At 45.5% G+C, this 20,267-nt stretch overlaps 1 protein-coding gene and 1 non-coding gene across 2 annotated transcripts; both read right to left on the bottom strand.

Moving 5' to 3' along the window:
• Positions 1-917: 917 nt before the first annotated feature.
• PTCD3 (pentatricopeptide repeat domain 3) lies at positions 918-20,167 on the bottom strand. Its single transcript, XM_035547478.2, has 24 exons — positions 20,050-20,167; positions 18,803-18,849; positions 17,746-17,785; positions 16,517-16,562; positions 15,690-15,758; positions 14,443-14,547; positions 13,880-14,003; positions 12,696-12,814; positions 11,862-11,935; positions 11,491-11,578; positions 11,338-11,398; positions 10,970-11,052; positions 10,164-10,308; positions 9,110-9,160; positions 8,192-8,275; positions 7,598-7,626; positions 6,959-7,062; positions 5,688-5,766; positions 5,506-5,596; positions 5,020-5,105; positions 4,246-4,394; positions 3,778-3,819; positions 2,288-2,446; positions 918-1,584 (listed from the first exon to the last, which is right to left on the bottom strand). The coding sequence occupies exons 1-24, from the start codon at positions 20,118-20,120 to the stop codon at positions 1,521-1,523; spliced, it is 2,010 nt and encodes a 669-aa protein (XP_035403371.1). The 5' UTR covers positions 20,121-20,167; the 3' UTR covers positions 918-1,520.
• LOC118248494 (small nucleolar RNA SNORD94) lies at positions 11,119-11,261 on the bottom strand. Its single transcript, XR_004778767.1, has one exon. It is a non-coding gene; the product is annotated as a small nucleolar RNA SNORD94 (small nucleolar RNA).
• Positions 20,168-20,267: the final 100 nt, after the last annotated feature.

The raw sequence follows: 20,267 nt of genomic DNA, 5'->3' as shown, positions 1-20,267 counted from the left end.
GTGTAAGTAAAATATTTACGAGTACAGGTTTAAGCAGACAAAAATTAAGCGTCAGAGCATGTAGTATGGTGGATATCTACCTTGTGTGTTTCCTGTTAGAGCTGTTCTGCAGCTTTAGGACAGGTACACCTATCCATAAACCCAGACTTCAGTTCAACCCCGAGAATCCATAAAAAGAACAAGCTCCTTCCTTCCCCCTCTCTCACCATCTCCTTAATTCTTACCCTCAGTGAAGACATGAAATTTGCTTAGTACCCAGGCTCTCTACTCACTGCTCCAACGTTGAGGTGTTAGAACGCTAAAGCACAGCATGAGCTACCCTGTGAAACACCTCTGCAAGTCCTTTGTCTTCACTCTCCTCTCCCTTCGCTGGCACTAAGCTCACGTTCCTGGCACAAGGCCTGTTCACCTCCTGAGGCAAACCCTGCCTTCGACCAGCTTTACTGCAAATCTTACTAGAAGGTGAGCAGCGCCTTACTTTTAGCCCTTAAGCTGTAGTTGTGCCTGCAGCAGCTGTTGTGTCCCAAGCTCGTTACTGGATTATCCCTCAAGTGCCTCCCACAGCACTGAGCTCTGACTTGCCCTGCAGCATTGGGCGCACCAAGGTCAAAGGCAGGCAGTCAGCTGTTAACTCCTCCACTAGGACAGGGTTTTAGCACAGTCAGGAGCTTTGCAACCTCACAAACTATCTCAGAAAAACCTTCCACCATTCCCCTATGAGCTGAGCACAGGTGCAGCAACACTGCCATGAGGGCTGGCTAACTGCACAGCAGAGAACAGCAGTCGTCTGTCTTTCTAGGCTCCTCCTCAGCTTTTTTGCTGCATTCTGTACAAACTTCGCCTAGTGGTCTCTCACAGACCAGCAGCAGCGCTGTAATCAACAGCTTTTGCTCAGGGATGATCACAAGACGGCTGTATTTAGTGTCAGACATTTATTAGACGCAGCAAGCTCCAGCTGCACAGAGCAGCTTTTTAGCCTCTACAGTCTGAAGCCTGTCCCCAAAAGGATGAGGAAAAACACCACAGGTGATGAACGCTGTGTTACTTACGGTGTTTACGTACAGAGTGAACATCATTTTAAGTCATTCATGAACATTAGCATGAAAGGAATTAAATCCAGCACAGGTTCACATCACAGGAGGCCCAGGAAAAGTGTTGCTCAAGGAGCTGTGCCTGCTGAGCAGCTCCCAGAAAGCAGCACTCCTCTCTCTGCCTGCAGCCCTCGGCGCTTCAGGCATGCTGTGTGAGAGGTGTGGAAGGGACCGCAGGGTACCCCAGCCCACCTTGAACTTCCCCAGACCGTGAAAGAGGACAGCTTCTCAGCTGCTCTGCAGAGGACAGCGTCCTCTTGCCAAGAGGTTACCAGTGGGAAGGGGCTGGAGTGCTGCAGCACTGGGTAGAAATCAGTTCTTGGCAGCTCCCAGAAGCCGCCTCTTCAGTGGTTTCACTTCTCGTCGGAGCCTCCCAACACCACGGCCGTGCTGCTCCCCCATTTCCCAAAGGGAAGGCAGGAGGGACAGCTAGTCGCTGTCACTGTCACTGTCGCTGCTGTCGCTGTCCGGCTGGATGCTCTCCAAGGCCTTCCTGTAAATTTTAAACCCTTCAGTCAACATTGGTCCCCTGTTGTAGCCTTTTGTAACCCCCCTCCCCAAAGGGAGCATTATGGGCTGCCTATCATCCGCAAGGGACAGGTCCAGCAGCATTTGCCACAGGCACACCCCTCTCCGTTTGGAAAAGCAGACTTTGGTTACCCAGAAATCAGAGAGCCAAGGAAACCTGGTTATTTGTTCCTTTGCACCAGACGTGGCCCTACTGAACAGCTCTCGAGGCTAGGTGCATCCTGAGTGTGACTGCGTCAGCCCAGCAGCCAGCTGTGGTGGCTGCCCAGGTGTGCTGGAGGCTGACCACAAGCCTCAGAGCCTGCAGGACACGCAGGGCTGTCTGTCCTGTGCCACTTCCCTGCTTTTACGTGCCTGAAATCAGCGTCTGAAGCGGGCAGACTCAGCTGGGAGAAAACTCTAGGAAATGAAGGGAATAACAGAGCTGAGCAGCAGGCACAGGTAACCCCAAAATGGGGGGTTTCATCTCCTCCCAGGTGGGATAGGATCAAAAACCTGAGGGGTTATTTTCTGGGGTGTGAATCCATCAGCCAATATAAAGGCACGTCATTCTGAAAGCCAGCTCTCTCTGCCACCCCAGCAGAAGAGAAGCCTCTGCACAGGAATTACCCCTCTAACACCCCACCTGCTACACACCCCTTTAGCAGTTGGGATAGGGACCAACTTACCTCTGACTTTCAGAGAGTTCAAATTCCTTCTCTGCTCTGCTTTTAAGCCTCTGTGCTGAAGACAGACCGAGGGACGCTGCCAGCTTTACCAGCTTAATTGCCTCGTCGGGGGAATTGGTTTGTTTAGCGCAGTTCAAGAACTCATCCATCACCCGGTCGCTGCAAGAGGAAAGGAAAGAGTGACTGCTCGCAGGGCCCCCGGCGAGGTGGCCATTAACTCACAGCAGGAAAGGAAGTGAGGGATTCTTCTGATCAACCAGCCCAATTCTGCTCCTGCCAGAGGTGGTGGAACTCCACCCCGGCCTTCATCCACATCAGTGTGGTGCGCTGGGAGCTCCTGTCCTTCCAGGAAGCAGGCCTTCTCCTTGCACCAAAGTAGAGGGCAGCAGCTCACTGCTCAGGAGAGGGACCCGACCTTAGCAGCAGCCTAAATAACCCTCCCCTCTAGCTAACTCGCTCTGCTCCTCCGGCCCCACCTCATGTCCAAGTGCTGGCTCTGCCCCTTCATCGCCTGTGGCAGTTGCCGGAGACACTTTTCTTGCCTCTCAGCAGGGAAACAAGTAAGGGTCTGCAGCTCGTGCTGCAGGGAGCAAGGGACATTTCAACCAGGAGAGCCCTCAGACCCACTTGCTAACAGCAGGGGAAACTCTTTCCTTTCACATCCATAACCCACGGCAGCCCCAAACCACCAACTGCACCACAACTTCACAAGGAGAATTCTTCTCCTCCCCTTATTCCCCGAACTGAGACGGGGCTCTGAGGTGGCTTGGCAGCATCGAATCTTCCCCGGCCACGCTGGCAGATGTCTGCAGAACAGAAGTGCCGTTACCAGCTGCCCTCAGTACCGAACACCCTCGTGGGTGCAGGAGGCCACAGAGAACGTGACACATCTCCAACGCCACATCTGAGGTGTTCATTTATGTAAGCACCAGGCAGGTTTTTTTCCCCTAAAACACATTATATTCCTTAGAAGTTGTTTGCTTCTTCAAAAAGATAATTTTTCCCCAAAAATCCTTAGGAAAAAAAGCTAACTGTTGGAGCTTAACAGGGTGACATGTAAAGTTTAGGATCTGACTTGATGAACTTGTTTTCAGAAATCCAGACACCTCTGAAGCACCAGTGCTTGCTTAACACCACGTTAGATTTTTTTTTCTTTTGAGCACATGGGAAATGAGATGTTCTCAGGAATGCTGCTTAAACTGACTTCCAACACAGACTGAATCAGTGACACCGTTCTCCGTGTCCCACAGCTTCATTCAACAACATCTTGAGGATCAACCCCACAAACTTCCCTTTGCATCTTCACCTTTTCTGGGAGGCAGGAAGGTCTCAGAACGTATCAGCTGGATAAACAAACACCCGTGCTCACAGGGACAAACACGCACACTCCGGCAGTAAGATACAGAGCCCTACTGTTGGTTGTAACAGAAACGCAAGGTCCCAACCAAAGGGGGACTCGGCACACCCAGTCAGAACCAAGGCGTACTCACGTGGGAATCCTGTTGACTTGCTGGAACCGCTCCATCACCCTCCTGTTCAAAAGGACAAACAGAAACAATAAAACAAACAAACAAACCACACACATGGGAAAAAACAGGTATTAAATCTCTTAGAGAAACCCTTGCTGAGACCCAGGCAAGCTCTGTGTTTCCTGGAGACGTTCCCCCAGGTTTGGAACAGTTCCCATGCCGTATTCTCACAGATGCAACGTACACCAGCTAACATCACTGAACCCCTTAACACAGAACATCTTAAACGCTGCATGAAACATCGGAAGCGTGACTGGTGACAAGTTTAAAGTCTTTAGCAAGGTACTTGTCACTTCTTTGTTTCAAAGAAACCAGCACAAAGAAAGCACGTTAAACAACAGAAAACCAGTCACTGATGTTTGATTTCTGTGGTTAAGCCTTGAGCTACAGCACCAGCCCGCAAAGAGCTCCCGACAGCCGCACACGCACCAAGCGTCCTGCGTTCTCCCAACCCTGGAGAACAACACGGCGACGTGGCCCAGCGCGCTGCCTGTCCACGCCAACGGGGCCTGCTCCCTCCAGGATTGCTCGTGGACATTTTTGATGTCTTCAGCACACTTGGCAAACGCCAGCTGAGTCTGTGAAAAGATCATGCTGTTAATTCCAACGTCTCCTCAATGCCGTTCTCCCACACCCTCTGCATACACTACAGGTCTGTCCCGATGTGATTTAATGCTGTGAATTAACAGCAGTTAATCCTGGCAAAAAAAAGAAAAAAAAAAGAAAACCCTCTTCTCTGAGGACAATTGCTTCCACTAGGCAGGCTCCAAAACAGCTTTTGGGGAGGGAGAGCTGCATTTAGAGACCTCCGCAGCATGCAAAAGCCTTCAGCCCTCCTCAGCTTGAGAAACCAGTCGTTGCACTGACATCTTTGGCAAAAATCCCCAAGTTCTGCCATCCCCAGAGATGTGTTAGGCTCTGGCTCGGCAGCCCTCACTGCTGGGCTGGATTCCTCTTCCAGACCCTGGTATGGAAGTGATCATCCTCTTCTGTGTCAGTTTGAGGTTTCTCTACAAGTTGAGCACAATCTGGAGAGCTTAGCAGACCTGCACAAGCTCACACAGATCTGAGAATTTGTAACAGCGTATGCACAGCAACGGGATTTCTAATATCCAGGGACAATAACACAGCTCAAATACAGTCTGTGTGTCACAAACAGAAACAGGGATACGCCCCTACTCTCTTCTCACTGGGCTCCCTTACCTCTTCAGGGTGCGGCTCTCTGCTCATCAAAGACAAAATCTCTTCCAGCAGGTCTTGTCTCCTATTAAACCCGAGCAGTTTCATATCTGTTTAGATAAAGACAGCAGTTAGTAGGGTGCTTTCGACATGCTAAAGCCCGTATCTGTGCTTGTCTCCCCTGCTTAAGGTGCAAAGAATTTAAGCGGAATTAAACCTGCACTGTTGGTTAAGGTGCTATCTGGTGAGCATTCAGTTTTCCAAGACGCTGACATTTAACCATTACCAACCTTTATGGCATGATATGGCACAGCCACACTCTCTCAGAGGCAGAACTGACAGCGCAGACTTTTTCTAATAATGTAATCTCACCACTGTACTCAGCAACAACGTCCCTCACGACAAAGCATCTCACTGTGGCTATTCTGAGCGCTGGGAAGTTCTCCCACTGCTCACTCCTCCGGCCTCTACCAGAGGAGCTGGCTGAGTGACCACGTGGCTACCACTGACCTTCCCAGACCGACGGAATCGCTTCCAAGTGATTGGCTGCATCCAGCGCTTGAAGGAGGTCCAAGATATTTTTAGGAGTTGGATAGAAGAGCTGAGGAAGGAAGAATCACTTCAATGAACTGTAACCATACCCTTTCTTCGTTCTAAAGCTTGAAAGCCTGCTTACAATAAGATACACTTACCGAAGGGGGCATTTCTCTGTACCATTTCAACACAACATCGATTTGTTCCATCATACACAACAGTGAAAAGAATTTTGACCTACGGGAAGGAAAAAATGCCGATTCAGTAACAATTAGACCATTGGAACCAGAGAAGGGCCAACAAACGATGGTGCTCCGATTATACTTGTGTTGCACACCACGGAAGCTTCACCGTACAACTGCAATACTCAGTACAATTAAAACAAGCAGTAGCATTTTTGGGGGGAGAACTTTGCGGTGACAGCAGGTAATCGGCAGAATTAGAAGTGGGCCACTGCATTTTAAAATCCCTAAACAATGCACCCTTTCAGCCTGACACCAAGTTTGAGGTACCTGAACCCCTCTCAAATACAATTTCAGGTTAGGAATCACTTGAAATTAATTTTCATTATTTTTTCTTGATTTACTTACAAGCTAAACGAGGCCAGATCACAAGAATCACCCCACCTCTGAAACTGCGTCTTATTTTGATGGTAATTATTTTCATGAATGTACTGGAGCATTCTAGTTGCAATGCCTTAGCATGCTTTCCTTCAAATCAGTCTAACCCAAGTGCTTAATTACATTCAGTGACTGCAGCAGTTGATGACATTGGTCAACATGATCTAGATGCCTTGGTTACACAGGCAAATAGTAAAATTATTTGAGTTTGGTGCCTAGATACACCTGGTGCACTGCAACCTCTCTCTACAGCAGCAAGCAGAGAGCTAGTCCTGCTGTGCATGCTGGTTTGGTGTATCCACCACAGCCACCTCCTGAATTGCCGTGTTAAGTAGCCAACAGGGCTGTAGAAAATACAGCTGGTTACCGGAGTTGTGGGAGGGGGATTAAGCTAAGCCGAGGCAGTGAAGGGTCTGGGTTACAGACTTGTGTTCCTTCCCTGTCCTCTTGGCTGGATAACAGTTTTCCTGTAACACACGAGGGACCACTAAAGAGGCATGACTTCCGAGTTTGATGATCATCTATGATCTGTTTTACACATTTAGCCTACTGACATTTATGAGCTGATGAATTCATCTGACTTCTCATGCTCCAAGACACTTTCAGTTCGGAAAAGGCAACAAGCCAAAAATAAATCCTAAGCTATCACTGTTCTTAAGAGGTACTTTGTCACCTAATTCGCAGAACTGCACACATAATGGCTAGCTGATATGCAACAAAGCAGCGTTCTGCACGAGGTCTGAATTCTAGTTTACATTCAAATCAACAACAATACACAAGACACCAAACATGAAGTGCACTTCACTCACCAGTAGGAATTTAACTGAGCCATGTCCAAGAATTTCCAGTTATCTCCCGTCTCCATTGCCTTATTTAACCGATAGGCAAGCTTGATATCCTTAAGATCGCAGCACTGCAATAAACCAGTCAGATTTTAAAGCTACCAAATGTAACAATACATTCTTCTGAGAATCATCACTTTCAAGAAATATGAAGAATAATAAGCTGGCAGTTTTTAGTGGGAAGCAATTCTATGCAGTGACTGCCTAGGCATTGCGTTTAGTTGAGAAAAATGAGCAACTCCCTCAGGGGGCAAAAGCGAGAGCTGCCTTCTCACCTAAACAGAAACTGCAGAGGCTGTCTGACTGCTGCAGGGTCACTAGAAGCAGGAAGCAGGGCACAGGAGACAAGAGCTGTGTAGCTGTCTCTATCCAGAGACGCACACATCAGACATACAAGTTACCATCTTTGCAAGTATCAAGCAAAAAAAAAAAAAGAAAAACACAACATAGAATTACGGAGAAAAGTTACAGGAGGTGACAAACACAGGTGAAAAAAGGAAAGATGCTGAGAGCTAAATCTTGTGAGACAGGCTGGAAATCTCACAGGGAATTCTGACACAGCTGGAAGGCTCAAAGAAACTGTGACTGCAGGGAAGAGGTACTTACCGCTTGCATAGCGGTGGCAAAAAAATTGGCTGAAATGGAAAAAATGAACTGTTAGTTTCCTGCTTTCAAGGAGACGTACAGTAGCTCATTAACCCAGCCTCCCACGGGACAGATCAGACATCTTCAATCAGAAAGCTGAATCTGCAGCTAAATTTGACAACACAGCAGGGATTCTGACTTTATACATGGAAACTCTGCCATGGTTGCCAGCCAGTGTTCTGGGGGCAATTATACTGCTGGGCTTTTGGAGCCAAATTTCAGATTTAAGCAGCTGATCCGTTTGAATGTGGGTGGCTACATTCTCATTTGACCCAAACCAGCAATATTTGTTAAACGGGCAAGTTTAAAAATAAAAGAATGTCAGCCATTTCACCCTCCTCCTTCGTTATGCAACAGAGATAAGTGTTCAGGCAGGTCACCCACCTCTTTAGTACACCCCAGAGCTGCCCAAAAACATACAAATGTATCAGAAGGGGTTGGTAAAAGCAAGCTGCACACATTCTTTCCAGCCAGCTAGAAGTACTTGAAATCCACTAGCTAACTCTTCAGAGATGTTTAAGCAATGCAAGTTGTCAGATATATTGAAGTTCATACCATCATCAGGGTCCTGGGCAGTGAAACTCCTCTTTTCAACGTCCTCTAGCACCTCAGATATGATGCCTGATGGGCCAAGATCAACTGCGGGACAAACAGACGAGCAATATGACAGTTGTACTACGTGCTCCATTAGTAAAGAGTTTGCAAAGATACTATGGAAATGGAAGCAAGCACCAGAATTTCAGAACAAGTGTCAAGATTCTCCTAGCTGTACCCCTATTTGTGGCGTTCCACACGAGCTGCAGTTTTATTTGCACTGCAGATTGCCCTAGTATCACCACACTTCCACAGAAAAACAGGGCAGGCTCAGGCAGAGACGAGTACTTTCTAGAAAGGAGTCCAACGGGCCAGGAAGTTTGTCTGTTTGAAGGCAGCTCCGGGAAAAGCAATACATTTCAAAAACAAGTGTCTATTCTCTTCCCATGCCAAAGGATTTGTGGCTAAAGGATCTCCAACAGTTGGGCTCCTGCCTTCTACCACAACTATTTCATGACAGCTCCAAAGCACAGAACTGTTTCAGAAAAGCAGAATCCTTGTGCGTTTTCTTCCCTGTGAGTAAACAGTCTATAAAATAATCACGTTACACTCAGACCCAGCCTCCACAGAGACTGAGTAGCATCTGCTCTTCAGCTATACCGACTTGAAGTTACAAATGGAAAGGAAAGGAAAGGGGTTTTCTTTCCAGTTTTGCCAGTTCTCAAAGCACGAGGACTCTTTCTTCCCTGTAAGAGGTTCGGATACTCTCTAACTTTTTCTTCACTCAAGTAGAATCAGACAGAACAGTTGACACTAGGACTGCGCACATAAGCTGTATCTGATGTCCTAAATCAACAGCTTTCATCCATGACATTTGGAAAGCATTTAAAGCAGGTGTTAGACAGGACACACTCACAGACAAGCTGATACTGCACCTACCAGCTCTATAAAAAATAGAGAGAAGATGTTCATACGTTGCGAGGCTAGGCTCTGAAAAGAAAAAACATTGAGGTTACTTTGGTATTCTTGGCTGAGCTTTATGCCCAAGCTAACTCAGTCTCCACGCCTTCCAGTCATGCAGAATTCGCTCTATCATCGCTCTCCCTTTCCACCCTAACGCTGAACCAGCCCTCACCCACACACGTTACAACTCTGAGAAACGTTATCTAAGGGTGGACTGTCAGCTGGCGCATCACGTTGCTGCAGGACAAGCAGCCAGGCTTCCCTGCTCTAAATTAACAGCAGCAATATTCCAGACCTAGTTTTCCGTTCTGCTCGTTAGCATCTCTCTACTGTATCAGCAGGCATGTTACCAGGGTGAAGTGAACTCTACAACGCATCACATCAGCTGTGCAGATATTCCCTGCTTTTTAAAAAGTTGACTTGGCATCACCAGAACATCATCTACATCAAAAGCTTTTCTTCTGCACAGATGTAGATACACAGACCTCAAACGGCTTGGGTGGCTCGTCAAATTTACTCCTTGATCCCTAGGAAACCTAACAGACTCAGCTGACTGCTGTGAGTATATTTATATTATTTACCATTTCTGCAATAATACTGCAGTAAGGACACAGCTGAGAAATAGTGCGTGGGCTAGGACCTACTTCCCACTGCATAAACACACCGGTCCTCGAGCAGCTAGATGTAAGTACAGCGAACAAAGTAATGACAAACATGCTCCTCAGCTAAGGGACTGTAACACCAAAATGCTTCATTACTTGTCCCAAATGCTAAATGCACCCACGATGTTGTAATTAGTAATCAATAGAGAACAGAGACTCTGGACAACAATTCAATTTAAAGTCTGCAGGCCACAACTCAAAAATTACACCTTTTTCTGTCTCAGTTCTCTTGCAAAAGGAAACAAACAGCAAAATCAAGAACACAGTGAGAAATACTTTTTTCCACTGGCCTTAAACTTTTTCCCTACAGCTGGAAATGCTGAGCTCTTAAGCTAGCTATTCTGGAGGTGACGTTCTGGTTCTCTTACCAATTTCGAGCGCTTCCATCTCCTTTATTACTGATATAGCCACACTTCTGCCTATGCCACCACACCGCCTCAGAGTCTTCAGCACAGCATTAAACGTTAGCACGTTTGGCTGCACTTCCTGCTGCACCATGTGATTCAAGAAGACCTTCAAAGACGACGAAACACAAATCCTCAGGGTTTCATACATCACACATCACAGTTCCACTTTTAAGCAGATACAGATGCATTTCACCAACCTAATCCTTCTCACACCCTGCAAGTGAACAACACTGCCTCAACTGATCATTTATTAAGGAAGTGCTATCTAATCTTTAATTAATTTCAAGGAGAAACGAGACTACAAAGTTGCATCACATTTGATCTTGGAGGTTTGTGTCCAGAGTATCACGGAAATTGTTAAGTTTCCTTACTAACCTTCCTTACCACTGTTACGTCATTAGAACTGGAACCTCTAATGTTACCCCCCAAAATTCCATTTCCATCATAACACTATGCATTGCAATTCAGAGAGGAGTTTTTAAAATTATCTCCCATCATAATTTCCCCAATTACTTTCTGGCTTGGCAGCTCTCGGATCAGTAAGTTCTCAGAAGGCAGAACTGTTCTGCAAGGACAAGCTTGGGTTTTGTACGTTTTTCACTCCTTCACAGTTAGTTTGCATGCTTAAACTAGCATAATTCCTTTGCAGCAGATATTAGTATCTTACAAAACCGATGCTAAAAATGAGCTTCGTAACAACTGCAAACTTGTACCAATAATGCAGAGCCAGCCCCCACGCTCCGACCTCTTCCTCTCTACCTCCTTACCTTGACTAATTCCCATCTTTCTGGGGACCTGTCCTTCAGAAATGGGACTGCTGCGATCAGTGCATTGAACGTGTGCACATCAGCTGAAAAACGTAAGATAATTCACTTTAACTGACAACTGTAGTCTAAAGAGAACAGTTTGTTACAACATGGCTCAGTTTCTGGCGAAGTTCTCATGCAAATCTGTTTCCAGTGAGCCGGCCACACGCCAGTTGCACTGAAATAAAGAGTTTGCATTCAGCTCCCATGATCTAGCTGAGGTCCGTACCCCTGCGCCAATCATCATTGCCATGAAAGAAATATTCACATACCCAACAACTCATTTCTGCTACTCCGAAGACCACAAACCAAAAGAAGCAGGCACTTACCCTTGTGCCTTTCATTCAGCAAGTCTGTGTACATGTCGTAAGCTTTAGCAGAAGCCCCATGCTGGAAAAAAACAATAAACAAAGAAGATAAACCATCTGTGTGAGACTTCAGAAAGTTAAAAAACACCTCTCAGCACTGAAAGGTGACTTTACCTTGACCATCCCACGGATCATTGTGCAATAGGAGTGTGCATTCCTCTCTGGCATTATCTTAAATATCCTTTCAGCATTGTTGTTCTCCCTAGAATCCACAAACAAGCTGGATGTTAAAGGACTCAATGTAAGATACCTTTATGAAAACAATCTGAAATACAAAACAAGATTACGGGCTGTACTTCTAGGGGCTGACATATTAGTCCTCATCCTTTGAGCTATTCTACAATCACTTACTAGATCTCCACCAGCACTTTTAAAGGAGCTGTATTTAACAAGTAATGCCTGCAAGTATGGGCTTTAAGTCAGTTTTATAACAATACAAATGCACAGTGAACTGAATGCAAGAATATCAGCAACATTTTCTATACCTCCATCTAGAGCCAGACGAGTGTGAACCTCTTTGGAGTGGTCTCTTTGGAGTTTTCTGCTCTGAAGCATTCACCTGAAGAGATTTTTTTTGCAGAAATTAGTTTCTCAGAATTCAAAGTTATCAATAAACATCAAACAATATGTTTTGGTAACAACGCAGAAGTTCAGTAGCAATTTATAAGCTACCAAAGCTGCTGCTGTTTTTTTTTTTAAATGAGTTACGTTAAAATGATTTGCATTATAATGTTTGGGAAACTAGTTAAATCAAGAATCCTGTTTATGTTATTAAACATACTGATGAGGTAAATTATATATAATTTGTGGAACTGTTGGAAATACTTAGACTGTATCACATCACGTATAAAACCCTTTCTCCCTCAACCCCCCAAGGACAGGTCGTGTGTAACACATTTCCTGCTGATCCGGTGACCCGATACTCTGAGCTCTCAACTTCACCAAAACCCAGATTTTAGGGTTTGGGCTGGAATAAAATGGCCATGCTCATCTATGTTAGATGTACTAGAAGCTGTCACTGGAGGTGAGCTACAAAACCAGAGCTGGCAGTGGGAAAAATGTACTTAAACACAGGTCAGCAGAACTAAGCTGATGCAGGGTTCTGGCTGCGAAGTTCATCTTTATGGAAACTACTTTTGCTACTAGGTCAGACACAGGATTTTTATAGCTACTGTACTTCTAGGGAATGTTGACTGCATCTGACCCACCTCACACCATCTTCCTGTTAGGGAATCACAGCACAAAAATCTCGACATCACCTCCATACACTCTAACAACTTATGAAGAGAAATAAATAGAACTCAACATGTTTTTCATACCCCCGATTCTTCCAAGTCCTCTTTCTCTGCACGTTGTTCTTCCTGAGCAGATTCTCCATCTCCGTAGAAGCATAACAAATCTAAAAGGCTGTTTGTGGTCTCCAGAGATACAGGGGTACCTACAGGAAATAACGATGTACAGCAGTCAGAGAGAGTGAAAAATCACACTATTCAATGTACAGCCCTATCAGAGCACCTTTGAACACCACTTGGTTCTCTTCTGACATAGATGTTCTCTAGCGAGTCTGTAAAACCGAGGTATGAAATTAAAATTTCCTTGGAACCACTTATAGCAGAAGATGATTTTAAGTAAACAGGCGTATCCGTTTTTCTATTTATGCCACAGAAAGAGTAGAGCTTTCCTAACCAAGTGGGAGGATGGAGTCGCAGCTGGCAGCCGAAACTGTGAATCAGCACAGGCACAAACAACACTGCAACTGGGAAGTGCTTTTCACAACTACTCCAAGGATACATTTCTTATGAAACAGATTTAAAACCAACAAAAGAGTGATTTGATGGAATCTTCTTTTCCATCTGTCAGTGGGTATGGGAAGGTCTCACCTTCCCAGTAAGTTTTCTTCCTTCAGAGGCTGTGGCAGTTTGTTTTCTACTGCTTCCTTCTCGTTTGCCCACGACAGAGGTAAGATCCAGAGTAAGGAGGAACCAAGAAAGACTCATTAACTGTGGGTGGGGCACAGACAGGGCACTCAGCTGGTATGCTGTACCAGTGCACCATAGCAGTACAGAGCTTAGTACCACCTTGTATCATCTGTCTCTTGGTCAGGAAACTCCTTGTTCTCTGTGTCACCAAAGCGACATCAGCCAAGCCGTGGATAGGGAGGGCCTAATAATTCTGGAGAACCAGTTCGCCAGACCAAAGACAGTCACAAAAAAAATTAGCAACATGGCCATGAAAACTGCCTCCATATGAAGCTTAGGTCTCCACACATGCTCTGGATGTAGTTACACCAAGCAGCAGGGAGTTCTGTCATTATGCATGGGTTAAACCACGCTCCCTGACAGCCAAATTCAAGCAGACAAGATGAATGTGAACACATGAAGCAGTTACCTCTACAGTTCCAACAGAATGTGACTAACTTGTGTTAACCTGTGCCAACTACTAAAACACTTTTTCAACAACTTAAGTAGAGCTCCAGCTCAGAACGTGGCAGGCAGCCACACACCTGCTTGCAGGAGCTGATCGAACAGGTCCACGGAGGCTTTCACCATCCTGAGGTTGATGCGCTCTCTTAGAGCTTCCTCGTTCACTCCTTCAAGCTGAGGTGTGAGCGTCACGGGCATCAAGCACTGAAAGCACAGAGACAAGTTAAGCTCATGCTCAAACCTTCTCATAGTTAAAACACTAACCAAGTACGTTTAATTCTTCACCCACTACACTGCTTTGATAATCTTTCATTGGCTAAGAGCCCTTATTAGGCTCTCCCAGCCCAACAGCAGCAGCCCTTGTGGTGATGAAGGACCACACATCCTCACCTCCCACTTTCCTACACAGAAGTCAACATCTACACAGCATTTCTTTCCTTACTTTTATCTGAAAAACCTGCATGATGTTGAATCTACTGTAGTTTCACTTGGAAAACACTGAAAACACAGCATTTCTTCCATAGCTGTCTGCAAACCAGTTATCAACATTATCTTTTTACATTAGTTTCTGCCCAGTCTAACAGTTGATTTCACTGCCTGACAGAGCACAAATATAATGGAAATGAAATGCAAAAAAGCTTACTGGTACGTTAGGTTCTGCAAGAATCTTGTCAAAATATTGAGGAAATTGCTTAATAATGTATTTTGCAGCATTTCTCCCCGACTCCTTCGATAATGAAAGCAGACGCTGCATAGGAAGAACAAGAGTTTGAGGAACAAACACGCAACTAAAAGGATCAGAGCAAGGAAAAACAGCTTCTGTAACACTCAGCGTTCTGACGGGATCAAATTAAACACACATATTTTCAGCTCTTAGTAAAAATACAAGGACAGGACAACATGTTGCATAAATCTTCTGGTATTATGCCAAGGTTAGGATGTCTGTTCTTTAAATGAGACGGTTCTACGGTATTAGGGGATGAAGTTCTGTATCAAATGCATCTGAACTTTGCATTACTACCTCAAGGTCAAGCTCTTCTCTCTTTTTAGAGCTATGACATGAAGTTTCTCTCTGGCTTTCGTTTTCAAGAGCATCACTGACATCACCCAATTCTCATTTGCAGCCTTTCCTCAAGTTCTAAAGTCAGCCTCTCCTTCACTGCTTCTTTTAAAACTTTGGACATTTGAAAGCCTCCTTCACCTTCCTCTGGCCTCACTACATGGCTGGTATGCCAAAGAACTGCTGAAGTCCTCTCCTAGTCCTATCACTGACTTGCCAAAACATAGCTTAGTATCACGCACAGCACTTTCTTCTTGCCCTTATTTTCAGTTCTGCTTTCTCCTGCCTCAGCTTCACACTCTTTAATCTTAGGCAAAGGTAACATCACGGACAGACTCCTTTCCTTCTTCCTTTCTATTATCACCTCATCACTATTTCCAAAAACCTATGTTACCGAATAGTTGTTCTGTGAATAAAATTCCTGGCAGCTGGCCACAACAACTAATTAATCGCATGCAGTAACAGGCACACTAGTAACCATACGTGTTTTATTTCACATATAATTCAAATTGAAATAAACCATAAGCACAAAAGCTCAACACTTGCAATACCACTTATTCAGGAATGTTAACAGAGCTGTGGCAGACAGAAGGTCCCTACACTGCAGGGGAAAAAAAAAGTAACTTTGTTTAGGCAGGGTAGCTTTGTCTAGAAAAACATTACAGTCACTACGTGTTCAGACATACACAGAGGGGAAAGAAGAACAGGAATTCCAAAAAGAACTCCGATATTTCATTTTCTTCTGTGATTAAAACAAGACTTCAAATAGGTAACATTCTCATAGGGCAAAGGAGGAAGAAACTTTCAAGGATTTCAGAGGAAATACTCACAGCATTAGCTGAATTTCTTGGCATAAGGAAAGGGTCATCCTGGAACATATAATGAGCAGCAGTAGGATCCTGTAGAAAGGAGAACCCAGGACTGAAACGCTTTCAGTTATGTACGCAGGCATGCTGTGATGTATCACACGGCTTCGAGGGACAGAAGGCACGATGAACAGTTCCATCATAACCACTTGATCTGCATTTTACAAGAACTCCACTTGTACAAAACGGATTAGGCTGTTTGGGAACTGTTTAAAAGGCGTTTCTGTTATGCATCTACATGCAGGCTAACACAGCGACCAGGGGCCTTACTGGTGTATGACAAGCAGCGACCTTAAAGCAAGTAGGATCCCCAGCCTTAATCGCCTCAGGAGATCTGAGGGACTTGCAGGATCAGATTCAATTTCCAGAGTTCCAGACAGCGTTAAAGAAATGCATCACAGTCTTAATTGTTGCCCAGCAGGAGTAGACACCGATTGCTCTTTGGAAGGTTTATGTTCTAGACTGAGATGGGCAAGAGGCAGAGTGGACTGGAAAGCTAAACTGGTAAGAGAACTTGCTCTCGATTTTAGCAAAAGCCTTATCAAAATATTAAAGCCTTTCCTGTAATATTTTTAACTATGATAAGTTACAGCTCTCTTTACACTAGAAAGCGACTTTAAGGACACAGCAAGAAGTGTTGAGCAGAAGAGAAGACCCTGTAAAAACCAAATGCAAAAATCCTGTCTTTCATTTCTGGCCAAGGCAGAATTAAAAGCCTCGAGAGCGACAGGCCAGCACGCGAGAGGATGAACAGTCTGACCTGTATCCGTGATCTTAACAAAGCTACTTACCCTGTTCACAGTAGAAGCCAATGTTTGGAGAACTGCTAGTTTATCCCTAAATGTAAAAAGAAGCTTTGATTAATGCTGGGTTGCAGATTTTTAGTGCTACGTATTACAGAATAAGCAAAGGATTATCGCAGCCCGTAAGGATTTTCAGTTCTAGAAAATAGTGGGTTTGCTTCACTTAGAAAACAGCACTTTTCTCAAGAGAGAGAAAATTTAAATGCAAAAACAGACACGCTCCTGGAACCACGGGGAAAAGGCAAGACTTTGAGGAAAACCAGAAAAAATTGTGTATTTCCTGCTACCACCAGTTACCTCACTATACATTATGAAAGAGAAAACACAGGGAAGAGACAGAAAAAATTCTCTGGAAAGCTCCTCTCAGAGCCCCTTAGGGCTACCCCAGCTCTGAGGATACACGAGGCCTTCTCCCTAAGAGGAATCTTGGGAGGGAAACAAAAGCAACAAAACAACCTATACTGCTTGCAACTCCTCTGTCTGTTGATCCTTAGGACTGGTTGTATTTCAAGCACACAAAGAAGAGGCCACTAACAGTGTTTAGGTGAATGTGGTCTTGTTTGGGGTTTGCATACAGACGTCAGTTAGCTATCAATTTATTTTTTGTGGTACAGTGGTGCAATTTCAGCTTAACTGCTTTAGAGTACTAGGAGAATCACAACAAAATAGATTTTGTTCAGCTGTAGCATTTCTAAACAGCATTTTATTCAGCACGCTATCAATGGCCATGTTTGTTTTGCTGAAAGAAACATTCCTACATGCAGGCAGCCAAATTAAATTGATTTTGCAGATTTCTAGCAAATGCAATCTTTTGCAAAGTAACTGAACTGTGCTTACAGTTCTTATCATGTTTTTTGAAAGAGAGGGCAGAAACAGATTGTACATACTCTGCACTAAAGGGAAGAGTTAGGAATATTCCCAGAGCTTCCAGTCAGCAGCAACTGTCCCTCCTGGAGCATTAAATCTAAGATTACAGCAACCCCATTTTTCCTTTTCATCTTTGTTGTACACATTCAAGTGAAGTACTAATCATAACCAAGACAAACAGCATGTTTTTTCCTAGAGGAAAAAACAAAATCTCTTGTAGCAGGCAGCAACGCAAGACTGGTTTTGGTACAGCCATGTTCCATTCTCATTCACAGACAGGTTACATTCAGCTGTCTAGCAATGATATTTTTTTTTGCAGGCCAAGAGATATTCCAACAGTAAACACTCACCAGGTTTTCCTTCGTGGAAGCACAATTTCTTCTTGAGTAACTATGAGAAACAATGCTAAAGTTATTATTAAACGCTAACAGGTGTCCAGAGAAAACCCTGGCCTAATCAAAATTGATGATTTGAGCTAATATAGCTGAAAAGATTTCAGCGAAGTCTTCAAAACCCCAGATTGGCATAGGCCACAATTTATTGCAGTGGTAACAGAAACGGCTGGCAGGCAGATCAGCAGTCCCGCGCAGAGACAGGATCAGGGCCCTGAGGTTTTTTCTTGCCTCAAAGAGACCTATCCACTTACTCATCCACATTTCCGCAACCATCCTTCTCCCGCACCTTCCAGCTTGAGCTCCAACCTTCCCCAGTCCTTTGCTTTCCTGCTCTCAGTCCCCCGCTTTTAAGTCTGCTGCCTCTGCCCATTTGTCTTCCCCAATCCAGCTTGCCTGAGTACTGCAGCAAAGCGCCTTCCCCACTTCCAGCTCCTCCAGCCTGACACCAACTGACAGCATAAAGAGCTGAACAAAGCCATCCCTCCCAGCTTTCCCAGAGAAGATAAAGAGACAACAGCAAAAGAACCTGGAGGTAGTTAGCAAAGCCCTGTAGCAAACTCATTCACAAAGGAATACGCAGGAAGTCCTGATTACAAACCCCAGAGGCACTTTTCCCACTGCCTCTGTATCGATTCTTCCATGAGCTGTCCACTCCTCTTCCCACAGCCTGTAGCAGCAATATGGTACAGAATGTGCAGAACAAAACTCTGAGGATTAAGGTGAAAAATTCCTTGCTGTTGGATGCTGTCAATATCAATTTTATTCTGTTTCAGAGAGCAACTGGACAGCTGATGGAAGTGCACAACTCAGTTCACGCTCTCTGATCAGAGCTGGGTGGTGGTAATGGTAATCAAGCAAATTAAGCCAGGACACCTCTTCACAACGCAGATGAGGGTAAAGACAAAGCAATAAAGGCAAAGAGGGCATTCAGTGTCTTCTTTATCTCACGACAGCGCATACAGTGTGGAAAATAAAAAAAAACGGGAAGAAAAAAGTAATTGAAATATCATACCTTCTATGTTTTCAGCAGCCTTCTGAGCTGTACTACTGGAAGAGCACCTACAAACCAAACAGAGTTTTCAGTGTATAGTAGTCACACTAATACAGCAAGACCAAATTAATGAGATTCTGGACTACAAGTCAAAATTAATTAAAACATTAATGAGGAAAAGGTAACTGGAAATGCCGTATTGTTAGTAACCCCAAATGACTACTATAAAACTCACATTTGATGTTTCTCTTACGGCCCTAATTTCTGGAGACGAGAGGATATGAAAATAAAATTGCATTGGATAAGTTTTGTGATTTTTTTTTGGGGGGGTATCATGGCTTTAGGATAGTTTTCATGAATGGCTGTATCTTAGAAAGAAAATCCTGAATGTAAATTAGAAAAACCAATCTATGTTTTAGAGGTGGGGCCCAGCTAAAAGCATGACCTTTCCTTAAGTACTTTAGACAGGCATGGTGTGTTTATGCAAGTGGAATACCACGAGATGGGATGTAGTGAAAGCAGACCCATTTACTTTCAGCTGCCCCGCTGCTACAGGGCTGCAGAGCTCACTCATATACCCACAGCTGTAGAAGACAGATTCACATGAACTTGCTCCTGCTGTGCTTGCACCCAGGTCAGAGCTGGACACAAGGCCTTCTTACAATTGCTCAGGTTTTTACTGCTTTTAACGTAAAAAACCCTTACATTAAGATACTTTTTCCGCCCCTCATGGAGCGTTCCAACACTAAAGCCTTACAGCAATTCCGACAGGGGAACGGGCTTTAATGCTGACCTTGACCCTAAAGGGGACACTGTTACAGTGTTTTTGTGCTTTGAAGCGCCATGAATAGCTAGAACTGCTCCTTATCAATTCACACATTGATATGACTGGCTATGACTCCCTTATCTCAGAATTTGGCCCCCAAGCACCTAGTACAGCTGGCGCAGGACCCTTTCACTCGAGCTGCCCCGTTTTCAGCACTAAGAACCACTTGAACACCTCAAACCCCCTCCAGGGACGAAAACGAACCCCGGAGCCCCCAACACCTGACACAAACCCCTCACAAAAACACCCCCTAAACCCCCTCAGGGGCAGCCCCGACGCCGCGCATGCGCAGAGCCCAGCGGCGCGGACACACCCCAGGGCGCACGCGCGGCGATTCCCGCCTCACTCTCCCCTTCCCTCAGGGGCTTCTTCCCCACTGCTCCGCGCCCCCGTCCCCTTTCCCCCCGCCGAGAGCTCGCCCTTACCGGCGGCTCGCCCTTACCGGTAGCCCCTCCGCCTACTCAGCGCCACCGCCTGCCGCCAGGAGCCCGCCGCCAGCCGCCCCGCCGCCATGCCGGCCGTCACGCCGCGCAGCGCCTCCTGGGCGGCGGGGCCGTACCACTGCCCCGGCGGGGAGGGGACGCTAGCCCTGCCCCCGCCGCCTCCCCTCAGCCGTGGTACGTCCCGGCACCGCCTCGCCCCTTCCCGTCCCCCCCCCCT

Source organism: Cygnus atratus, chromosome 4 (assembly GCF_013377495.2).
Source record: "Cygnus atratus isolate AKBS03 ecotype Queensland, Australia chromosome 4, CAtr_DNAZoo_HiC_assembly, whole genome shotgun sequence".
NCBI classification, from domain to species: Eukaryota; Metazoa; Chordata; class Aves; order Anseriformes; family Anatidae; genus Cygnus; species Cygnus atratus.
This window is presented reverse-complemented; position numbering and strand designations above follow the sequence as displayed.

Coding starts and splice junctions, on each gene's coding strand:
- PTCD3 (XM_035547478.2), bottom strand. CDS start 20,120: ATGGCGGCGGGGCGGCTGGCGGCGGGCTCCTGGCGGCAGGCGGTGGCG. Junction 17,786..18,802: donor GGCTGCTGAAAACATAGAAG/GTATGATATTTC, acceptor TGTTTCTCATAG/TTACTCAAGAAGAAATTGTG. Junction 5,106..5,505: donor GATTCCGTCGGTCTGGGAAG/GTCAGTGGTAGC, acceptor TTATCTAAACAG/ATATGAAACTGCTCGGGTTT.